General features: G+C 42.2%; 1 protein-coding gene across 2 annotated transcripts in view; it reads left to right on the top strand.

The window, feature by feature from the left end:
* The first annotated feature begins 5,453 nt into the window (after window positions 1–5,453).
* Window positions 5,454–22,212, top strand: part of TRANK1 (tetratricopeptide repeat and ankyrin repeat containing 1) — a 46,329-nt gene continuing 29,570 nt past the window's right edge. Inside the window, exons 1-7 of one of the 2 annotated variants that reach the window (XM_083706227.1) lie at window positions 5,454–5,826; window positions 16,354–16,506; window positions 16,842–16,971; window positions 18,183–18,333; window positions 19,547–19,665; window positions 20,785–20,868; window positions 21,336–21,474. In XM_083706227.1, the coding sequence (XP_083562353.1) occupies window positions 16,355–16,506; window positions 16,842–16,971; window positions 18,183–18,333; window positions 19,547–19,665; window positions 20,785–20,868; window positions 21,336–21,474 (775 nt within the window). In that variant the 5' untranslated portion in view covers window positions 5,454–5,826; window position 16,354. Of the gene's footprint in view, window positions 5,827–14,892; window positions 15,819–16,210; window positions 16,507–16,841; window positions 16,972–18,182; window positions 18,334–19,546; window positions 19,666–20,784; window positions 20,869–21,335; window positions 21,475–22,212 lie in introns of those variants that run through there. The other variant, XM_083706228.1, reaches the window with a different exon arrangement.

The following is a 22,212-nucleotide window of genomic DNA, read 5'->3' as shown; positions in this document are numbered from 1 at the left end:
CTATCATCTATCTATCTATCTATATCTATCTATCTATCTATCTATCTATCTATCTATCTATCTATCTATCATCTATCTATCTATCTATCTATCTATCTATCTATCTATCATCTATCTATCTATCTATCTATCTATCTATCCAGATGGTGGCTCTGCTAGGGCCAGTTCTTCCTTTGGGGAGTACTGGGACCAATTACTGGAAACACTTGTGTGACATTGTGAAACAGCATGAAAAGTCACTCAGGCATTTCACGGCATACAGCATTTGGGTAGAAACCCCATCCAGGTGTGGACTATATAAATGCATTTATGCAGAACGTCACTGCATCATAAACCAAGGAATTCAGCAATGGAGGGGTGTGTTCAAATGCCTACTGGCTAATACATTGTTAAATATAGGAACTCACTGTGCTGCTTTATATGCCTGCTAAAAACAAGGCAGTACAATGTAATAAGTATGTGCAATGTGATTAAAAGAAGAGCAGGGATCAGAACAGTTAAGTTGGACATGCTCTGATAGTGCAAAGGGATATACAACTTGAAGGACTTGTGCTTCAAGTTCGATTTCCCTACATTTCCTCAGAGGTTCCCATCCTGCAAAGACTGATCAGAAACAGGACCCGACCTTCATGTTGGTTTCTGTTTCCCTCACTGAGCAACAGCTGGTAGTCACAAGACTATGTTTTCATTCCACAGTCCAGATACTGTTGGATTCCCACGGGAAAGGGAGACGGGATGTGACGTTTACTGGTTTCCTGGTTTTTTTGTACTGTCGTTTCTTTGTTGGAGTTGGTCTCTGCTTCCCACAGAGACAAGATGTATATTTGTATGCTCTCAGCATAGCTTAGAAATAAACCATAGAAGAAGAAGAGTTTTGAATTTGATATCCCGCCTTTCACTCCCCTCCAGGAGTCTCAAAACAGCTAACATTCGACAAAGAACATTTTATCTGTGGTCACACCATCATGTAAATCCATTGCATAATCAGTATATTCTCAAAATAAAACCGTGTTCTTGTTTTCTCTCACTACGGTGGTATTTGAAATACCCTTCAAGCACACATTTTTATTTTCAGCCTCCCAAATGCCAAGGCATCTCAGCAAAAAGATACAAGCTGGATATTTCTGTTGTCATCCGTTTTGGTCATAGAATCACAGAACTGCCGAGCTGGAAAGGACACGGGGGGTCATCTTGTCCAAATTCTGGAATCTCAACATATGGGTCCCCCATCCAATTTGAAACCATAGTAGATGTTGCTTCACTTTGCAAATATGTTAACAGGTTTGGGGTTTTTTTAAATCAAAGCCAGCATTGAACCATCATGGATGCATGATGGAGTTTGTTGAATTCAGCAGTGCTAAAATAACAATAAATAATATGTGATAGGATTTGGGGCAGCCCAGTGCACAGATATCTAAACATGTTTCTAATTTGCATTTCCAGTGTGCGGCATAAAGGATATTTTGCATGAAGGCATATGGAGCATAAATAATAATAATAATAATAATAATAATAATAATAATAATTATTATTATTATTATTATTATTATTATTATTATTATTTATTATACCCCACCTTTCCCCCCCAACAGAGACACAAGGCAGCTTATAGATAAAATGTTGTTGTTTGTTGTTTAGTCGTGTCCGACTCTTCGTGACCCCATGGACCAGAGCACGCCAGGCACTTCTGTCTTCCACTGCGTCCCGCAGTTTGGTCAAACTCATGTTTTTAGCTTCGAGAACGCTATCTAACCATCTTGTCCTCTGTCGTCCCCTTCTCCTTGTGCCCTCCATCTTTCCCAACATGAGGGTCTTTTCCAGGGAGTCTTCTCTTCTCATGAGGTGGCCAAAGTACTGGAGCCTCAGCTTCACGATCTGTCCTTCCAGTGAGCACTCAGGGCTGATTTCCTTAAGAATCTTCTTGCAGTCCATGGGACTCTCAAGAGTCTCCTCCAGTACCATAATTCAAAAGCATCATGGTAAAATAGATAAAATATTTTTATCTATTTTATTTATAGATTTTATCTATTTTATTTATAGATAAAATAGGAACAGCTAAAAACATAGACAAAAATCTTTTTTTAAAAAATTAAATATTAATAGCATATATCATCTATTGAAAATTTACAGGTAATTACAATTTAAAAATGGATTTTCAGATTGAGGCTCCAACATACCAAAGTTTGCGGATGTCAATCTTTGAGTAGTTTGGACAGAAATATGAGGTGTTACAATAGTGATTGGATTTGATCCACAGTAAGTTACTTGCATTTAGTTTCTACTGAAATCAGTGGGACTTAAATTCAACGGACAGCTTAATCCTATACATGCTTCCTCCGAAGGAGACAGCTCTCTGACCCATCCGTAACAGTGGTTAGGCATATGGAAACCAAAGACGAGGTCTGTTTAAGTGGTGGTCCTATATTTATGGAATATGCTCCCCTAAGGATGTGGGTAGACAACCAAACCCGGACGATAGGTTGAAAACTTAATTTCCCCACTCCACACAGACCAACTTTATAGGGATCACCCACATTTCCTAATACTGTAATGACATCAAGTAATTAAAAGCATAGCTGTTAACGTTTCCCCCCTTTTAAAGGGAAATTCCCTTATTCCCTGAATAGGATTCCTCTCGAGAAAAGGGAAAAGTTGACAGCTATGATTAAAAGGTGTCAAGAGTTCAAAAGGGGTCACTGAACTTATCAGTGGTTACAGCAAGAGCCTTTAAAATGAGCTCATTGGTGCTTTGCAAAGGGATTTGCTGTAACTGCTAAATTCATTGGAGATCCCAGAAAGCCCCTTTGAAGTCTGCTTAGAGAGCCAACCTGCAAACATCCTGTTTTGCCTCAGCAAAGAAAGCGCTGTTTGGAGAAAAGCAGTTTGTATCCAAACTGTTTCCTGCAGAAGGAGAAAAGGGAAAGCACACCCGCTCAGCAGTGGGGCTTCTTGCCAGTGACGACCACTTTAGGTTTCTGATTCTAATAAAAAGTTAAATACCTGTGTAGGGCAGGTAGGCATGGTTTGGTCAATAACAGTCAAATGGGGGGATCCATGTTGGGCCTAATTGATATTGAGGGCCAGAGGCACTCTTCCATCACCCTAATAATTTTTTTAAAGACTCTCATATCAGCTTTTAATCAGATCCACATTTCATCCATTTTTATCCAGTGCCCCCTCCCCATTTTAAAGGGGGCTAAATTTTGCCTTAAATTGCTTCTGCGTGGCTTTTGCAGGGTGCCTTATGACATTTGCCCTAATGATATAAACCTTATAATGCAATTTATACCTGTGTGGGTGTGTGTTTGATTAAAATTTGTTTTACAATTTCAAATAAACATTATACATACTTAAAATATCAGTGACTTCCCTTCTTTCTTTCCATGGTTCATTTTGCATATCTTATATCTCTGCATATTTTACAACAGCTCTACCAGTTTTTCATTATTACATCCATCACAGATTATTTACACTGTTGAATTTATCTTAACACTGCCAGCGTTTTCAGCTGTAGTTATTTTCCATATACTCAATAAACATTTCCTAATCTTCTTTAAACATATGTCATTCTAGTTCTTATTCTATATGTTAAGTCTGCAGGTTGTGCATATTCTGCAAACTTAAGTTGCCAATCTACTTTCGTTGGGACCTCACTCTTTTTCCATTTGGGGACTAACAAAGGAGGGGCTGCAGTTGTTGCATATATAAATAATATTTTCTGACACCTGGGGATTTCAGTCTGGGTTATCCCCAACAGAAAGGACTCTGGGGTTTTGTTTTTTTGGCAAAGTAATTTTAAACCATTTTTTCCAATTCATTATAAATCATTTCCCAATATTCCTTTGCATGTCCATCACATATGAAAGAACATTCCCTCCAGCACACTTCTAGCACCTGTCTGATTCTGCCCTGGAAATCTTAGCAAGCCCACTCCGAGTTAGAGACCACCTGTGAATCACTTTCAGATAGTTCTCCTTCAAAGAACAACATCATGCTGTAGATTTCAAGTCGCTTCCCCAAAGTTTCTCCCAGAAGTGAAAAATCTCTCTTGTGTCCTATACAGTAATGCAATTTGCTTCTGAGACAGGGAACCCTGGACAAGAGAGACAGGCAAATCACAGGGTGGAAGGTCGACTAGAAACTGATTTTTTACACCCAGCCATAGCTGTCAACTGTCCCTTATTTGGCGGGAAACTCCCGCTGCTGTCCCTTATTGATGATGTCCCTTAAATTTCCCAGGTTTCATGCTCGCCCGCCTAGGGAGGGAAGCAGCGGCTCGGGGGTCCTCCGCCACAAGAGAGAGCGTGCGCACAAGCTGCCGTGTTTCCATCTCTCCCTTTTCCCCCTCGGGGCGCATTGTGAGGAGACGGGTGGCGGTGGGCGGGCAGGCAGCCCCTCTCTTGCGAGACTTCCACCATGCTGCCAGGGGAAGCTGGAGGCAGCAGCGGTGGCGGCGGCTGAGGAGGCGGCCTGAGGGAGAAGGAAGAGGAGGGGATGGGGAGGGATGCAGAAGGGTGGCACTTCAGCGGCCGCCATGGTGCCGCAACCGCCTCATGCCGGGCTCGCGGGCAGCATGGGCGAGAGTCTCTCTCCCTCCCTCCTCTCTTGGGCGGGGAAGGGCCGATGGAACTCCTCGCGCCAGGACGACGGCAGCCCCAACGTGCTGCTTAGCATCCCCTCCAACCAGTGCAGCATCTTAATGTAGTGATTTCCCCCTCTGCATCCCTTTCATAACTCTATTTTTATAAATCATTTGTCCAGCCACAGTTCAAATTTTTACGACAAGTTTTCTGTCAAGCCTACCAATGTATGTAACTCCTTACAATAGCTTTCCAACTAAATTATAAAAGAGGACCTCTTCCTGGTTTCTAATTCTGCCTGTAAGCTTTGCCATCTCGACGTCGTTCATCAGTTTTGTCTGCACTCTTCTTTGGTTGGAGTTGTTGACCCTTAGGATCATCTAGTCCAGTGTTTTTCAACCACTGTTTTCAACACTAGTGTGCCACGAGATGTTGCCTGGTGTGCCGTGGGAAAAATGGAAACATTCGAAAGATTTAAAAATAAAGTATTTTATAATTTTTCATAGTTCTGTTTACTTACTATTTCATAATAATTATAAAATACTTTCTTTGTGCTTAATTGATTCCTATTCAAGAGAATTACTTTATATATAGTCAATATAGGCACACAGTTAAATTTTTTAACATTTTCTAATGGTGGTATGCCATGTGATTTTTTTCATGAAACAAGTGTGCCTTTGCCCAAAAAATCTTGAAAAACACTGATCTAGTCCGACCCCCTGCAAAACACAGTCAGTGGCAGCCAAAGCAGCCTGGCTCCATCAGTGCCTGATTTCTGTATAAGCTAAGCAAAATCCCTTATTTGGGCTGCTGATCCCTTATTTTCCAGGCTGCTGGTGCCTTATTTTCAAATCTGTAAGTTGACAGCTGTGTGCACCCAGCTCCCAGGCGCTGCGCTGGAAGGCGGGGAAGCGTCGGCGGAACTGGGAAAAGCTTCATATTCGCTTTCGCTTTCGCCGAAAGGAAACACGCTGCCTGCGAGGAAGCGCCCCTTTCCCCGAAATGACGTCGCGGGGGCGGGGCTGGCCCGCGGCTTGTGCTTCTTCGGCTTCCACCCGCGCGCGCCTTCTCAGAATGGCTGGCTTGCTTGATGCGCAGCAGCTGAGCGGCGGCAGCTCCCGCTTTGGCCGGGCGCGCGCGCCTTAAAGCAGCGAGGAGCGCCGCGCGCCGCCTCGCCTGGGGGCCCCGCCGGGTTACTTCCAGTCCAGGAAGAAAAGGAAGGAGAGGCGCGTCTTTTTGCATCAACGTAGGTATATGCATGCGCGCACGGGGCATGTTTTGTGTTTAGCAAACGAACTAGCCCCAAATCGGAAGCAGCGTTTCCTTGCGCGGGTGTGTTGACCCTGGGGCAATGGAAGCAAGTGGTTTGAATCGCTTCCCCCTCTCCCCTCGTCACTTTTTAAATTTTTGCCACGTAAACCCCAATCCTGCACGCCCATTGTTAAGGTGGAAGAAATTTTGGGGGTTTGCGTTTCCTTGGGTTGCAGGATTCGCGTGAGAGCTGAGCCTCAGGGTGCAATCCTTTTCGAGATTAAGTTTCCTGGAGCTCCCTGGTAATTGGTTTAATTTCTGTGCGGAAATGCACAGTCAACAGCTGTGAGTCATGGGCGACAGGGAAGTTAAGTTGGGTTTTAAGTATAACTAGAGGGTAAGCAAGCAAGCGGACCAAAGGAATCAGGCATGGTCCCACAGGTTTTTTGGGTGTTTCTGCAGGGCTGGAGTGGCTAAAACCTGCTTCTTTTCACATATTTGTTGGACTACAATTCCCATCATCCATGACCACTGGCCAGGACTGATGGGAATTGGAGTCCAACATAATCCGGCGAGCGAAAGATTAGGCCCTTGCCTTGCAGAAAAGTGGCTGGCAGTTGCCTCACTGATAGCCAGCGTAGGTTGTAAGAAACATAACTTCCAGCACTGCCCAGGTTAGATAAAAAAATATTTGCCTCCTTCCTGCCAAGGCACACACTGTGAGAGAACATGTCCTCTTCAGACCTAGGCTGTTTTTTCTTTCAACTTGGATTGAAACTGGTTTGGAGGAGTCTGCATTGAAACAGTATTTCGGTTCCACTTGTGTAGGCTGCTCTCCCAAACCAGAGTAAAAGGAAGTGTGTACACATCCTTCGTAGGAAAACGAACATAAACGTTGGTGGTGACGTCTGACCCAATTGACTAATGTTGGTGGCTTGGCTCTTTCAGAATAGTTGTCCTGCAAATAAAAAAAAGAAGTATGAGAGCTTCGACCAACCCTCGCGCTTGCAAACTAACAGAAGCTGGTCCAGGAAAAGTGAAGTGTCCCTGTTAGACACATCAGCTGGTTTCTGTGCAACTTTGTGAGGCCTCTGAGTTGGCCTTTGGTGGGGGGGGGCATTGAAAGTCTGTTGAGAACTGAGAAGTTGATAGCACGCTAAATGCAGTTTTCAAAGAAGGATGCAGGGCATTTTGAAAACTAGCGTGGAGTCTGGTGTCTTTTGAAAAGGCTGTCATGTTTACTGTAGGCCAGAGCCCATTTTATGAGACGCATGAAGGGGGTCATTAAAGATATGTTGTTGTTGTTGTTGTTGCTGTTGTTTAGTCGTTTAGCCGTGTCCGACTCTTTGTGACCCCACGGACCAGAGCATGCCAGGCACTTCTGTCTTCCACTGCCTCCCACAGCTTGGTCAAACTCATGCTGGTATATAAAGATATAGTTCCACATTATTCTGTCTCTAGTTTGTACCATGTCCGTTAGAAATTATGGTAAATGTTACATGCATGTCATATGCTCTTCATTGAGGAAAACAGGGTAGAGAGGCAACTTCGCCTTTGTCTTTTAATTTTGCAAGAGTTTTGCTCCTTTCTGAAATCGTAAGGCATGTTACAAAAGTTGTTCCCTTTCCCCCATCCTTGAATTCCCTCTGCTGTTCCTTTGAATGTTGGCTGGGCCATGTTTTGCAAATGCAAAGTATGACTTCCAAAGAAGAAAAGCTTGTATACATTTATTTTAATAGCGGAAATTTTAACCAGCCTAGAAATAGTAGTGGTGTGATTGTTATCAAGTCAACATTTTAAAAAACCCACTTTGCTTTTCTTGCACGCAGAACAATTACCTGAAACTTTCTGGCAACTTTTAAATATTTGTAAGTAAAGCTGTTTCCTAAAAAGATTGACTGCTTAGGTTATGTTTTTCTCAAGGGCTTTGGTTTTGAATTTGGAACAGCCTTTCTTCAAGCGGAGATGAACTTGGAATTTTTTTATTTGTATTTTATAGCACCATTATAAAACTTCAGCTGAAAAACTAGAGTGCATGTTTGGAGAGTTGGCTTCTTCTAGATCAAGTTAGTTTAGCTCTTTAATAATTGCATTAGCAATGTGTTCCTGTATAGAAGCAACTGGGAATCCCTGGCATTACTGCAGAAAAAAAAATGTTGCCAATAACAAAGCAGTAAAAATCTGCATTGGAAAACAAGCAGTCAAGCCAAACAATGTTAGTAACCATTCGCTGGATCCTCTAGGGATTGAATATTATCTAAGTTTTGGCATGGAAGTGCAAAACTGTACAGTTTTGTTCCTACTACTTGTTGTTTGCAGGCAGATTGTTCTTATCTAAAGCAAGGGCATTTTGAAAAAATGTTACGGTTGTCTTTACTGCTTTAGTTTAAAGTGCGATAGCACTGTCCAGAAGCCGTCTACCATACTGACCTTTTAGTCAGCCAACAAGCCTGAAGCAAACCAATGTTAACTGCTTTATACTGTGAAGTATTGAGTTCCCTTAATATACAGGTGATTTATGAAAATGTGTTTCTTTTAAATAACAATGCTTCCAGAATGTAAGAAAATTATTCCAGACAAACATTGCTTTATGCCACTTTCATGTGAATAAACACCCAGCAAGAAAAGATAATGGGAGAGGATTTACCCCAGCAAATTATTTCTCAAAATTACAAATACCCAAATGCAGACAGTCATTTACCCTCGCTAGATTCAACGTGCTGCCATCTGCCTTATTGCAGGGCAGATTCGAGGGTAAACCATACGTGGAACGAGTTTGCCCCTGCGGCTTGATGGAGGTAGAAACTCTCTCATGTCTTGTTACACTGCCGTTTCTACGGGGATATACGCTCGGTATTGATCACTCCTGTTGTACAAAAATCTCCAAATGGGTCCAAACTTCAATGTCTTATACTCCTGGTGGAGGACAAGGATCTAGAAATCACGCTAAGGGTGGCCAAATTCTGTGCGACTGCCATAAAACAAGCTGTACTACTAAAATGATTAAGGTTTTAAATGACAATTTTAGGTTATATTTTAGTGATCAAGATTTAATATATATATTTAACTGCCGCTATATCTGTATTGTCTCTGTTAGACCCAATTGCAATTCAGGGCATTCCTGTTGTGTTTTATGATTTTCCTGATATTGTAAGTGGGCCACTTTCATGTTCTTGCAACTTTATTTTTGCTACTCCTTACATCATTCCGTGCCCAGAAGGAAGTTCTGACTATGTCCTGGGTCCTTTTCTGTTTTTCTTCCCTCCCCTTAAATTCCCTTAAGATTCTCACGCAAATTCTATGTGGGATGGTTGAACAGGACAGGACTTTGCCCCAGGATTACAACAGAAATCACGCGATGGTGGCAGTGGAGGCCCCATTGGCTGAAGTGGTACCCTGGTTAAGAACGGACCTCCGGAACGAACGTATTTTTTGCTCTATAAGACTCACTTTTTCCCTCCTAAAAAGCAAGGGGAAATGTGTGTGCATCTTACGGAGCGAATGCAGGCTGCGCAGCTATCCCAGAAGCCAGAACAGCAAGAGGGATTGCTGCTTTCACTGCGCAGCGATCCCGCTGTTCTGGCTTCTGAGATTCAGAATATTTTTTTTCTTGTTTTCCTCCTCCGAAAACTAGGTGCATCTTGTGGTCTTATAGAGCGAAAAATACGGTAAGTTCGTAACCAGAGGTACCACTGTACAGGCAACATATGAAAAAGTTGCATGACTGCGTTGCTAACACGTATCAACAAATATTGGTTCTTTTGCCTTTGGAAGCACCCTTCCTCTCAGCTTCCTGCTTTCACCCCGGACTCCACCTTCCCACCCTAATTCTCACCCAGGTCTCAGTGCAGCCACAAAAAGTGCCGCTAGGAGAAGGGTTGCTGTGGGCATAACCCTAGTTTCCCCCTCTAGGTTTGCTTTTTATGGGCAAGTCCCGGGGTTGATGGAGCTTTCTCAAGTTGCCCACAGCTGTGTCCCATTAAACAGTCAGCTGCCCTCTCCACACCCAGTTCCAGGTGCAGTAGGTTTGGTGAGTTTGCCAGGGGCTCCCAAGGATGAAGAAAGAGTGCCCCTCCTCTCACAGTTCTTTCCCCCCCTTCACAATAATATTTATTAATTTTCATACAAAAGCATAATAAAAAAGAGAATAAACAATAATAAGAAAAAGAAAGAATATGAAACATAAAATACTCCAAACTTCCCATATATCATCACATAAGCTAAAACCTAATTAGTTAATTAAGATCCATCTTCATAAACATATTACTTGTCTTCCTCTAATCTCTTCCATCTGAATTTCCTTGTAATTAAATGCAGCAGTTTCCAATATCATTATTTCATAAAACAATATTGCAGTCATATTCAAATTTCCTAACTTTTCTTATCGTACTTTTTCCTTATTTATTTATTTAATCCTAATTTAATCCTAGGCCTAATTAGTTCTTTCAAGTGGTTACATATCTTTAATATTGCAATATTTATTCAAATAGTCTTTAAATTTCTTCCAATCTTCTTGGTGTTCCTCTTCTTTCTGGTCACGGATTCTCCCGGTGAGATCAGCCAGCTCCATAAACTCCATCATCTTCATCTCCACTCACAGATCTTCTCCTGCCTCTGTCTCCTCCTTGTCCAGCCTTTAGTGGCAAATTGTGTTCTGCCATCCGTTTCCCAGAGGATAGTGGGATATCTGCAAGGGTCCTCCTTGAACTCACAAATGAACTTTAATTTCCATATTTGAGAGTTTGTAGCAGGCATGTAAATAGCCACTGGCCTGATAAACCTGTGGTGACTAAGGCCATAACCAGATGAACGTATGTCGTCTTGATAAGCTGAGAAATGAGCTAGTCTTTGGTCCCTTCATTCCTCCTTTTGTGGTATGAGCAACCAAACCAGAAAGCCTTCCATTCAAGGCTGAAAACTATAGTTGCCAGCCTTGGAACAAGCCATGATATTATACACAACTTCAAGCCTTCCTTTAATAGCGTGGCTTGTTCTGAAGTTGGTATCCATAGTTTCTTGGTTTGGACAATATGGAAACACTGTTTAATTACAGGCTTCCTAGTTTAATTGTGGCTTGTAAAGAAAATCCTTGTTCGTATATTGGCTTATTAAGCGGAGAGATTATTGTTTTACCATTCTTAGAGCTGGTTCACACAGGCAGGAAAACTTCACAAAGGCTCCCCTCCATGTTTAGGCCACAAATAACTAACATAGGTAAGCACAGACGGTTGGGCCAGTGATTTTTCATCTTGTATGCTGGCAAAAAACACACCCAACTGTGCACTTTTTAGCAAGGTAATTTAAGTTTCTGATAGCTTTCCAGCTTGACATTCTGTTACAATAAATCCTGAAAGCACGATATTTAGATTGCCCTCCCCTTGATTTGCTGGGAGCAAACAAAAATAAATCTAGCAACCATTTCATTATACAGTATTTTGTGTGTCTGGTATTTCAGCAACCTCTTTCTACGTAGCTCCCAAGATACACTGATTTTATTTTATTTTGAAGGAAACAGCTCAAGATGTTTCCATGCACCTTCGGCAGCTAGTCCTAAGGAAAGCCTTTTTCAGTTAAAGTTGGGTTGGCATCATGACTGTTGAACTTCACTTTTGTCATTCACTGTTGAACTTCACTTTTGCCATCTTCCACCAGTAGTAGAGAGTGATGCCCATTCTGTGCAAAGGGCCATCATGGTCCCACACCTCCCTGTTGAAAAAACCTGTTGTATATCACAGTTGAGACCACAGGTGCTTTTATTGAATTTGCTACTTGCCAAGTGGCAAGTAGTTACAGTGGTACCTCGCAAGATGAAATTAATTCATTCTGCTAGTTTTTTCGTCTTGCGAATTTTTCGTCTTGCAAAGCACGGATTCCCATAGGAATGCATTGAAACCAAATTCCCATAGGAATGCATTGAAACTTGCAAGACGTTTTCGTCTTGCGAAGCAAGCCCATAGGGAAATTCGCCTTGCGAAGCAACTCAAAAAAGGAAAAACTCTTTCGTCTTGCAAGTTTTTCGTCTTACGAGGCATTCGTCTTGCGAGGTACCAGTGTACTTAGGTCCTTCCATTCTGGTTTCTGTGATGCTGGGCACAGGGAACAGTTCTACATACTGTATGCACCAAAGTATGGTTTCAGGCATCCATGATGACCAACTTGCAGATGCTGAAGGCTGAAGGAGTGGAAATGATGTTATCATTGCACCATGAGATCCTTGCCTACTGTAATTTGCTCTACGTGGGGCTGCCCTTGAAGCTGTCCCAGAAACTCCAGCGGGTGCAGAATGCTGCAGCGAGGCTCCTCACGGGGTCCCTGCCATGGGAGCATATTCACCCAGTGCTTTTCCAGCTGCACTGGCTCCCGGTGGAGTACAGGGTCAGGTTTAAGGTGCTGGTTTTGACGTTTAAAGTCCTTCACAGCTTAGGACCCTCGTACCTACAGGACCACCTCTCCCGGGATGCCCCATGGAGGACCTTAAGGTCCATAAACAGCAACACCCTAGAGGTCCCGGGCCCTAAGGAAGTTAGATTAGCCTCAACCAGAGCCAGGGCCTTTTCAACACTGGCTCCGGCTCGGTGGAACGCTCTGTCTCATGAGACCAGGGCCCTGCGGGATCTGATTTCTTTCCGCAGGGCCTGTAAGACAGAGTTGTTCCACCTGACCTTTGGCTCTTTCTTTTTTCCTTTCTCCTCCTGTGAAGAGGCTGCATCTTAATGTTTTAATGTTGTATTTTGATCTTGTTTTTTAAGTTGTATTTTAATCAACTAATTTTTATTATTGGTTGTTAGCCACCCTGAGCCCAGTCTTGGCTGGGGAGGACGGGGTATAAATAAGTTTATTATTATTGTTGTTGTTGTTGTTGTTGTTGTTGTTGTTGTTGTTGTTGTTATTCCTACCCTAGAGGCTTTGAGATAAACAGAGAGATATGGCGAAACTCACCAGAAAAATAAGAAATCAAGATAGCAAACTTTTAATAAAATAATGAAAATGGTTTATTGAATATTTACAAATAAACTGTAAACCGATAAGAACATTGGCAGAATTATTGTAATAACTTGCAGTTTTATAAGAGTGTATATTTAAAGTAGATGAATAAATCAGTAAATTAAGTTAATTTGGCATATGCAGAAAATATAAAACATAAATTTAAGGAACTGTAGGAAGAGGAAAGGAAGTCGAGTTTTGAAATGTTAAAATGATTGTAAAATTATTGAAATGTATAACGTAAAATCATAATTATTATTTTTTAAAGAGATAAACAGAGAGGTGAGCCCTATAACTTATGGTACTTTGACTTGTGTCTGTGTGGTTGACAGTTCTCTGAGAACAGCACCAAAGGGGTCGCTGGAGGAGCAAATTCTGATTACTCTCCATTTTAATTCAAAATAAGAAAAAGGAGAATATGTATCTCTCTGACCCTTTACACAAATGTTTCCTTTATCTTATTACTTTGATGCATTTGCATCTTTCGATCCCTTTTGATTTTACATGCTTCCCGTTCAGAGTTTAAGTTACAATATATCTCTGGTTAAACGGGAAGCAGCTGCTCAAGGAAAAAACATCCCAATTATAAATTATGGGGGTGAAAAGAGGGGTATAATATTTGAACTGGGCGCTATAAGCCTGTGGTGGTGAGTGTTATCTGATAATTGTCCAAGTGTGTACCTTGTACGATATGTTAGTTGAGTTAGAATATTATTATTTTTCTTTAACCAACATTTTTGCCCCTATTGAGAGAGAGAGAAGCCTTTGTTTTGGGCAATTAGTTCGAGAAAGGAGGGAACAATCTTAGCTAGAGAGCAGATGGTTTCGAGGTCATTATTCCGAGACTGGGTGGAATTTGTGTTGTGGTTTTGATAAGGAAGGTTGAAAGATTTCGGGATGAAAGTGAAGAAGAACCAGAGAAGGTAGAGAATGTTGGTGGAAGTCATAAATTTAAGAATGACTCATTTTGATGAGAGTAAAATTGTGCAGGAGTGTTACAAAAGAGAACAATTTGGAGCGTAGCTGGAGATTTGAAATGAGAAGGGTTGTATTATGGAAAATACGGAAAAACAAAGTCAGTTCCATGGAGGCAAGCTGGCTTTGGGGTTTTGAAGACTAGGCCTGTGCTTTTGAAGTGGCCTCATAGATGATGGCTTTTTTAAGGGTTTTTCCTTCTTTGATCGGCTTTTGATTTTTCTAATCCTTGTGGATTATTTTTGCTCAGGAGTCTTGCAGTGGAAGCCAATTGACCACAGTAGGTCTGGTAGATATGGATGCATTATACCCTAAAAGTCCCTGAGTCTATCCCAATATTAGGGACACACATCTATGCTAAATCTTATTTAATTTTTCTTGTATTTTTTAATTACCTTTATAATGCAGAATTTAAATTTTCTTTTTAGTGCTATTGCTTTTAACTGGACTGGAGGAAGAGGGTGCTAAGAAAATAACTGCTTTCTTGCGTACTTGAAGCAGCTAATACAAAGCCTTATATCTTATTTAGTTCTTGTAGTAGCCTCATTGTAATTGTGTTGTTTATTTATCCATGCACTCATTTTTATACATTGCGTTTATTTTGTATCATGCTTTCACTAGTAAATGAATACTTACCATTTTTCACCTTTTGTCAGTTATTTTTAATTGCTTTTTTGTTTATTTTGGAGTGGTTCTGGCTGTTTTGGTCGCTGTTTATATGCTCACTAGGCAAAATTAATATTTTTTGAATATTAATTCAGTGTGAGGGAGTCTGTTGGAGCCAAATGCTATGTTTTGCTGCAAATAAAAGGACAGAGCTTTCTCTCCCCCCGCCCCCTTTTACCACCAATGTTTCATCTCTAAAGTCCTTATTAAGGCAATGCCTTTACTAGGCCAACCAAAATATTGCAAAATAGCATCCAGTCTTTTGAGTACTCTGGAACTCATTATCAGACTAGATGGTAAACAAAGCAAAAAATAGTAGGTATTTTAGGTGCTGCAGAGGTGGCAGTAAGGAAAAGACTGGTTGTGATTGGAAAATAATGAATTTGGTTGTTTTAACAGCAGAATCCTTAAACTGAGGGCACCTGAGGGCAGGGCTTTATTTTCCAAGGAAACATTTCATTCAGCTGCTAGGCGCAGTTGTCCTTGTTGGTTTCTTTTGACTTGGCAAACCATCTAATATTAATTTTCACCTTTGCTAATATGAAGATTGCCTTAGCTCAAAAACAGAAAGGAAACAATGGAGGACTCTCTGTGCTTTGCTTAAGGATAAAGACCGAGCTGGGGAATAGCTGCTAATTTTGTAGCCCCAGAGATGGGGAATTTACCCCATTGTTACTCTTCTCATTCCCAGCAACCTGATACTTGCATAGCACCTAAAGGGCCTCGTATCATTGCCTGCGACTTCCTCTCTCCCTCAGTCTTAAAAATACCCAGAAATAGTGCTTCAGGTTAAGAACTTTGCTTCTGGATGATAACAGAAATTGTGCTCCGGCGGCGCGGCAGCAGCAGGAGGCCCCATTAGCTAAAGTGGTGCTTCAGGTTAAGAACAGTTTCAGGTTAAGAACAGGCCTCCGGAACGAATTGAGTACTTAGCCCGAGGTACCGCTGTATTTTGTTTGGGTTAATAAAGATATTACATTAATATGGACTTTGGGATTTTTCTTATGTGCCAAACTTTTTGACCTCTAAAATTGTATTTATAAAATGTTTCCTCCCACCCCCTTAATAATTTGGGCGGTGGCGGTAGAAGAAAGATGCAATTAAAATAAGGGGCAAAAACAAACCAAAGTTGGAGAGGGCAGGTTTCTCCTCAGCTCCTGCTGCAAAAGGCTTCCTTCCTGTGACGCCTTGTGTCCTTTTATGTTTGATCTAGATCCAGTGTTTTCCAGACTTGGGCCTGTTTTGGTCTCCACCATCTCTAGCTAGCAGGACCAGTGTTCAGGGAGGATGGGAGTTGCAGTCCAAAAACAGCTGGAGACCCAAGTTTGGGAAACGCTGGTCTAGATAGTCCCGATAATTACCGTATTTTTTGCCCTATAGGACGCACTTTTCCCCCTCCAAAAATGAAGGAGAAATCTGGGTGCGTCCTATGGGGCGAATGCAGGCTTTCGCTGAAGCGTGGAGAGCGAGAGGGGTTGGTGCGCACCGACCCCTCTCGCTCTCCAGGCTTCAGGAAGACTGAAGCAGAGCGCCCCTCGCGCCAGGCAGACATTGGCCAGCCCCACAAGCTCGGGGGACAGCAGGGAGGCGCAGCGCCGCCATCCCGCTGTTCCTCGACCTGGTTCGGTTTCCCCGACCTGCTTTTTGGGGGGGGGGAATAAAGGAAAATTTCCCCCCCTTTATTTCCCCCCCAAAAAACTAGGTGCGTCCTATGGGACGAAGCATCCTATGGGACGAAAAATACGGTACTTTAGCTTATCATCGATGGTAGAAGCACTTTATTGGTGTTTAAATATATGCGGTGTTGGTTAAGTAACTGAAAATGCTCTCGTGCTGTGGAGTAAGGGAAATATTTTGTGCTGTCTCTCAGAGCATATTTATTTCCTCTTTTTGTCAGAATGGATCCCTTCAGCATTGGGGACCCCATGAGTTACGCCGAGTTCTTGAGAGTGCAAGGGAATCAAGACTTCAAAAATGGAAACTATGCTCTTGCCATCAGAAAGTATGATGAAGCACTAAACATACTGGTCTATTTACACCGGGCAGTAAGGTAAGCTCTTTCTTAGAGAACTGTGAGCTGTCTAGCGCTAGCTTCTAGACTTGAGCTTTCCTTCTGTGAAGCTACTGAACTTGGATTCCAGTCACCAAGTTATCTGTGATCTTTGCAGTAATTATTTGCCGTTTTCCTTACACTCTTTATTCAACTTTTCATAGCAGTGTTTTGTTGGGATTTAATAAAGGGAATTCATAAGGTATAACAATTCCCCCCCCCCTCTACTCTCTTTCTGTGTAGAGGAAGGGGGGGCGGGAATCTGTTCATGTGTTCTGTAAAACTATAAAGCTGTTTCTCTTGACGCAACTACGTTTAACATTCTCTTCTCTTAGTTTTTCCCAACGGCGTGAAGTGGCAGTTTTACTCTGCAACCGATCAAATGCCTTTTACAACTTAAATAAATGGAGAGAAGCCTTCTGCTCAGCAAGACAGAGCCTCCAGTGGGATCCAGCTTACGTTAAGGTATTCTGTACTCTACGCACAGGCTAAGAGGCCATCTGTCACGGATGAGATTCGAGCAAGATGACCCAGAGAGTCCCTTACCAGGGCCGTCTTAAGCATACCTGGCGCCGTGGTGCAAAGATCCCTCCGGCGCCCCACCCCCGTTTCCCAGAGTTGTCGACCTTTTCCCAAGCCTCTGGGGGGATTGCTCTCCCGCGGGGGCTTGGGGAAGAAGCTGCACATCCTCCAGCCATATGGTTGACGGGGAGCAGCTGGTGGGCATGGAGGAGGGAAAGGGGAAGCGCTGGCAAAGCCACGCAGCTCCCCCACTTGCTGGGGCGCCCCGGAGAGGCCCACGCCCTGGCACAACGCACCAGTAAACCCAATAGGAAAGACGGCTCTGTCCCTTAGAACGCTGCAGTTCTATGATTCTTTAAGCCTAGGTTGCAGGGTTGTTGTTTTTTAATCAAAAAATAAAATAAGGATTAAGAGTTCTGAATATAAGATATTTTGAAGCAATGTGTGCTTTGACTCTTAAACAGAGAAATTTCAAGACCGAAAATGCAAGGACTGAGCGCTGACATTAAAGGAGCTTAAAGCTTGAAGAACTTTGGATTTGCATTTGGTTGTTAAATTTTGTTGTATTCAGAAGCTCCACGTTTTGGCTTGCAAGTCACTTTTACTTAATATGAACATAAACTTATTTGCAGAGCAGCTGTTGGCTCAGAACAGCGTTCCCATTCAGAAATTTATTTATTTAATTTCTGCACCACCCTTCATCTGGGGCTCACGGGATGGTTTGCAATATAAAAACACAACAAACATAATATGGTGCTTAAATAAAATATTACTGAGAACAGAAATAAGATTTGTATCTATGTTAAAAAAACCCCACACTATAGTAAGAAACAAAAGCAATCACCCTCCCATAGTTTAGAAAGCCATAATAAACCAAATGAATGTTTAATTTTATCATGTTCATTAATACTGAGTATATATTCTGAGTAAAACATAGTTGACTAGTGCCAATTGTATTTGGTGCAAAAGTGTTTCAACCCTGCCATTTTAAATGTATTTACTGCTAGGTTATTCCGTTTTTATATTGAAATGTTGCTATTAAATGTCTGTTAGCCTTCACATATATTCCTGAAGTGAAAGACTGACTCTTGGGATCTTTTCTTTTCTTTCTTTCTTTCTTTCTTTCTTTCTTTCTTTCTTTCTTTCTTTCTTAGGGCTACTATAGAGCTGGCTACTCCCTGATTAAATTGAGACAGCCTCTCGATGCTGTTAAAACGTTTTATCAAGGTTTAGACTATCTCCATGGTTCATCAGATGTGGCTCAAATTTCTGATTTTATAGTCGGTATCTTCTCAAGCGTTAACGGTAGGTGGTAACGTGAGATTTTGTCTTCATTAAACTGTCACAATAAGGACAGGATGGGCGCAGCTGATGGCTGGTGAGTGCCTGAAATGAATGGCCTCGTTTGCAAATCACAGTAAACCGTAGTCTGAAAGAAACTATGGATTACCATGAATGAGCGGCATGCAAGTGGTTCACTACTCCCTTTGCTGAGCTGAGTAACTAACTCTGGAGTGGATGTGCAAACCAAAGCTTGTAGTTTATTTCTCTCCAAATAAGCTATAAGCAGTAGACCAAGAACGAAACTTGGCTGCTACTTGTGTTTTGTTCAGAGATAAACAAACCACTACACTGGTTTGCATCTAGCACTCAGCCAGCCAATCCATGGTGTTCTTTTTTACAGGCTTGGCAAAGTGAAGTGCATCATAACTGAGCAGCGGTTTCTCATTCTCAGTCATTTATAATGTGTTTCAGAGTATTGCTTACAATGATCTGCAAACCAGGTCATTGTCCACAATCATTATTATAGTGTAACCTTTGCAAAATGGATTTGTGACCTCAGGCTGGTGGGTAAAATGTCTGCAATGCTAGGTTAAAACGGCAAGATCTTTGCCCTGGCCCAGCGAGGGAGTTAGCCGCGTAGAAGCAGCTTCAGGGAGGAGATGGAAGAACCATGCTTGCAATGCGCTTTCAGGCGCACGATGTCTGGTGGTTCTCTTCGCACGACGTGGTGGGGATAGGAAGGAACCTGTGCTCCAATCCTTATGCCCGGATTCTGCACATTTGGCATTGCCCCCTGCTATACCTGCAGGTGGGTGACAATGTTTTTCAGCGCTTCCCTACGTTGAAAACTCATTACAAACAGAAAGCCAAGAGCAGGAAAAGAACGAAATTACCCCCCACCAACTGCGTTAGTTTTCTATCTGTATAAATTTTGGTGCATTCAAAACCTGCAGGCTGAAATAATGCAGCACATTCTACCACTACAACATTCTGCCATCAACTTCCTACCTCATTCTGTTGCTTGTATAGACCAAATGAAGGGAGCCTTAGGGAGAGAGCATTGGTGATTGTGCAGTTTGTTTTCTCTGTTGTGTAAAGGCTTTTCCCTTTCCTTGTTGATGCCGTGAGGGGATTTCCTAAGTTGGAAGAGCACAAACTGTAAATGTTGTTGATGATGATGATGAAGATTATGTAAGCTCAAGCCTCTCTTGTTTTGTCTCTCCCCCCCCCTTAGATGAAAGGACTATTACCCCACATTTATTATCTGTCTGTAAAAAAATTGTGAGCGATAATTTCACGCCACCAATTTGGCAACAGGTGATTGAAAAGCTGGCCAGAAAAGGACTGTGGCAGGTAGGCATCTTATCGTTGTAAATAATGACATCTTTTTTTCTCCTGAGCTCAGGCTGGCTTTTCAAAACCTGTATGACAGTAGGTGATCGCAGGTTCTGGAATCTGTCTGCTTCGACGTTTCAGCCCTGCGATTACATAGCCCAGCTTAGAATTGGGATAAGCTGACGTGAATTGTAGGTGTGCTTCCTTAATGTGTAAGCTTAGCACAGTTTTTGGTGTAGTGTTCATTATTTTTGCTTGCACCTTTTAAAGAAGGAAAAAGAGAGACGAACCATGTAGGTAATAGTAAGCCAAACTGTGGCTTGCTGTGAATAGGCAAGCATATTGGTGCATTGGGAGAAAAGCACAGCTACTGCAGTCGTTCTGTGCTCCTGCTGCCATGCTACTGGGAGCTCAGCCATGGCTTGGCTTCATGTTATGTCTGAGCATTGTCTTGTGGTCTATCTCACTCCAAACAAACCACAATGGCAAGCCAAGGACAAAACTTGGTGGCTTGTTGAAGTGAGACCCTATGACGAGGCCAGATTCATACAGAACTGTAAACCAAACTGGTTTAGCTCTCAGCAGCTAAACCAGTAGCATGAGCAGGAAAGGACAAGCACTGCAGTTTTCTCCATGTTGGCAGGTCATAGTGCAGCAAAAAGCACTTTATTTGCTTCCCATAGCAATACCAACAGTGTTTCATGGCTGTTTAGGTAATTACATTCTTGCAGGCTGATGCAATAGTAACCTGTGTTGATCAGTGATGGCTGTTAGCAAAAGGAAACAATCACCCGCTGCTCAGCCAATTAACTCTCACCTTTCTACTGATGCCAATAATCTCTGAGGAAGCAATACTGAATTCACTTCTGTCTCATTCAACAGTAACGAGTTGTAATCTTTGGTGATTCAGGAAAAGCAAAATTATAAGGCATTTGTGTTTATTCACTAACAGTAGCACCTAAACAGAGAAAATAGAATCAGAATACAGCCACATATATTTCCTTTTCACCCTTTCCATAGTTTCAAAGAATTATTCTTGTTAGCAAAAGCACCAGGTGTCGCTGTGATCTGAAAAATATGTGAGGTCTTACATGCATTTAAAGTTCTAAGGAAAAAATATTTTCCCTCACTCCCTAGTCTTGCCTGTTGTTGGCTGCTGAGAAAGACCGGTTGCCAAGGAATCTGCAAGTGACCAATTTATCACTAAGAGAGCTGTTTGAGGTTTGTTGAAATCTTCCAGTAGAAATCCTTTACTGGGGCCTGGGTGAATGGAATTAGGAAATGGATTTCACCAGTGGGCTTGCATGAATGGCAGGTGACATAGGTAACTGATATCTGTTTTACAAACTAAAGGGTGTAAGAGGAGCCTGCATGCAGACCAGCAAACTTGAAAACAAACAAAACCCAACTCCATTACTAGCTTGCTTTAACAGACTTGTCTATTTCCCTTAATTGTGGGTGGACATGGATAACAAGGGTCTTAGTTTGTTTATTTAAGGCAAACATGGTGCTTAAAAAAATTCTATGTCAACAGAAATAAAATTTGTATCCAAGTTATGCTGCCTAATCATCAGCATTTCTACGTGGTGGGGATTTTATCATAATACAGTGATGATGGAGGATTGAGATTTTATGTGCACCAAGTGACCAGAGCCTTAAACATGTATTATTTGTTTCTCTTGAACCAGAAATATGTTCTCTTTGGCCAGTATGAAAAAATGGAGAGGGTGCCCAAACTGGTGGAGTGGCTTGTCTCCCTTGGAGCAAATATAAGTAGTGTTGGAACCTATCCTCTTCATTCTATCATAATGCTTTGTATCAAAGCAAGTAAGTGCTTAAAAAAATCAAATCAAAATAAATGATGTCCTGAATGGTGCTGCAGGTAGTTTGGAGATGAATTTTATATGCAAAACATAAAGCTATGGTCGTATGAAAATAGTGAGAGATGTACAATATAGGCTGGCCAGCCTTTGGATAGGGGGACACTTGTTGGGGGCAGCGTAGAAGTAGCTATGTTATAAAGTCTGGTGTTTTCCCTTCCTCAGTATATTAGAGTATCTGTAAACTGGTCTTACTGGGATGTGGGTGACGCTGTGGGTTAAACCACAGAGCCTAGGACTTGCCGATTAGAAGGTCGGCGGTTCGAATCCCTGCGATGGGGTGAGCTCCTATTGCTCGGTCCCTGCTCCTGCCAACCTAGCAGTTCGAAAGCACGTCAAAGTGCAAGTAGATAAAGAGGTACCGCTCTGGCGGGAAGGTAAACGGCGTTTCCGTGTGCTGCTCTGGTTCCCCAGAAGCGGCTTAGTCATGCTGGCCACATGATCCGGAAGCTGTACACCGGCTCCCTCGGCCAATAAAGTGAGATGAGCGCCACAACCCCAGAGTCGGTCAGGACTGGACCTAATGGTCAGGGGTCACTTTACCTTTACCTTAAACTGGTCTTAAAGAGAAAACTAACCCCAAGGCAGGGAGGAGCTGTAAAAATACTGTACCGTCAAACTAGAGTGGCACCATTTCATATTCTGGACTTGATTTGTGCCGCGTGTGCCAAGAACATTGGCTATC

Source organism: Podarcis gaigeae, assembly GCF_964106915.1.
Source record: "Podarcis gaigeae genome assembly, chromosome: 12".
NCBI classification, from domain to species: domain Eukaryota; kingdom Metazoa; phylum Chordata; class Lepidosauria; order Squamata; family Lacertidae; genus Podarcis; species Podarcis gaigeae.
Note: the sequence above shows the minus strand (reverse complement) of the source record. Positions and strands in the feature narration are given on the sequence as shown.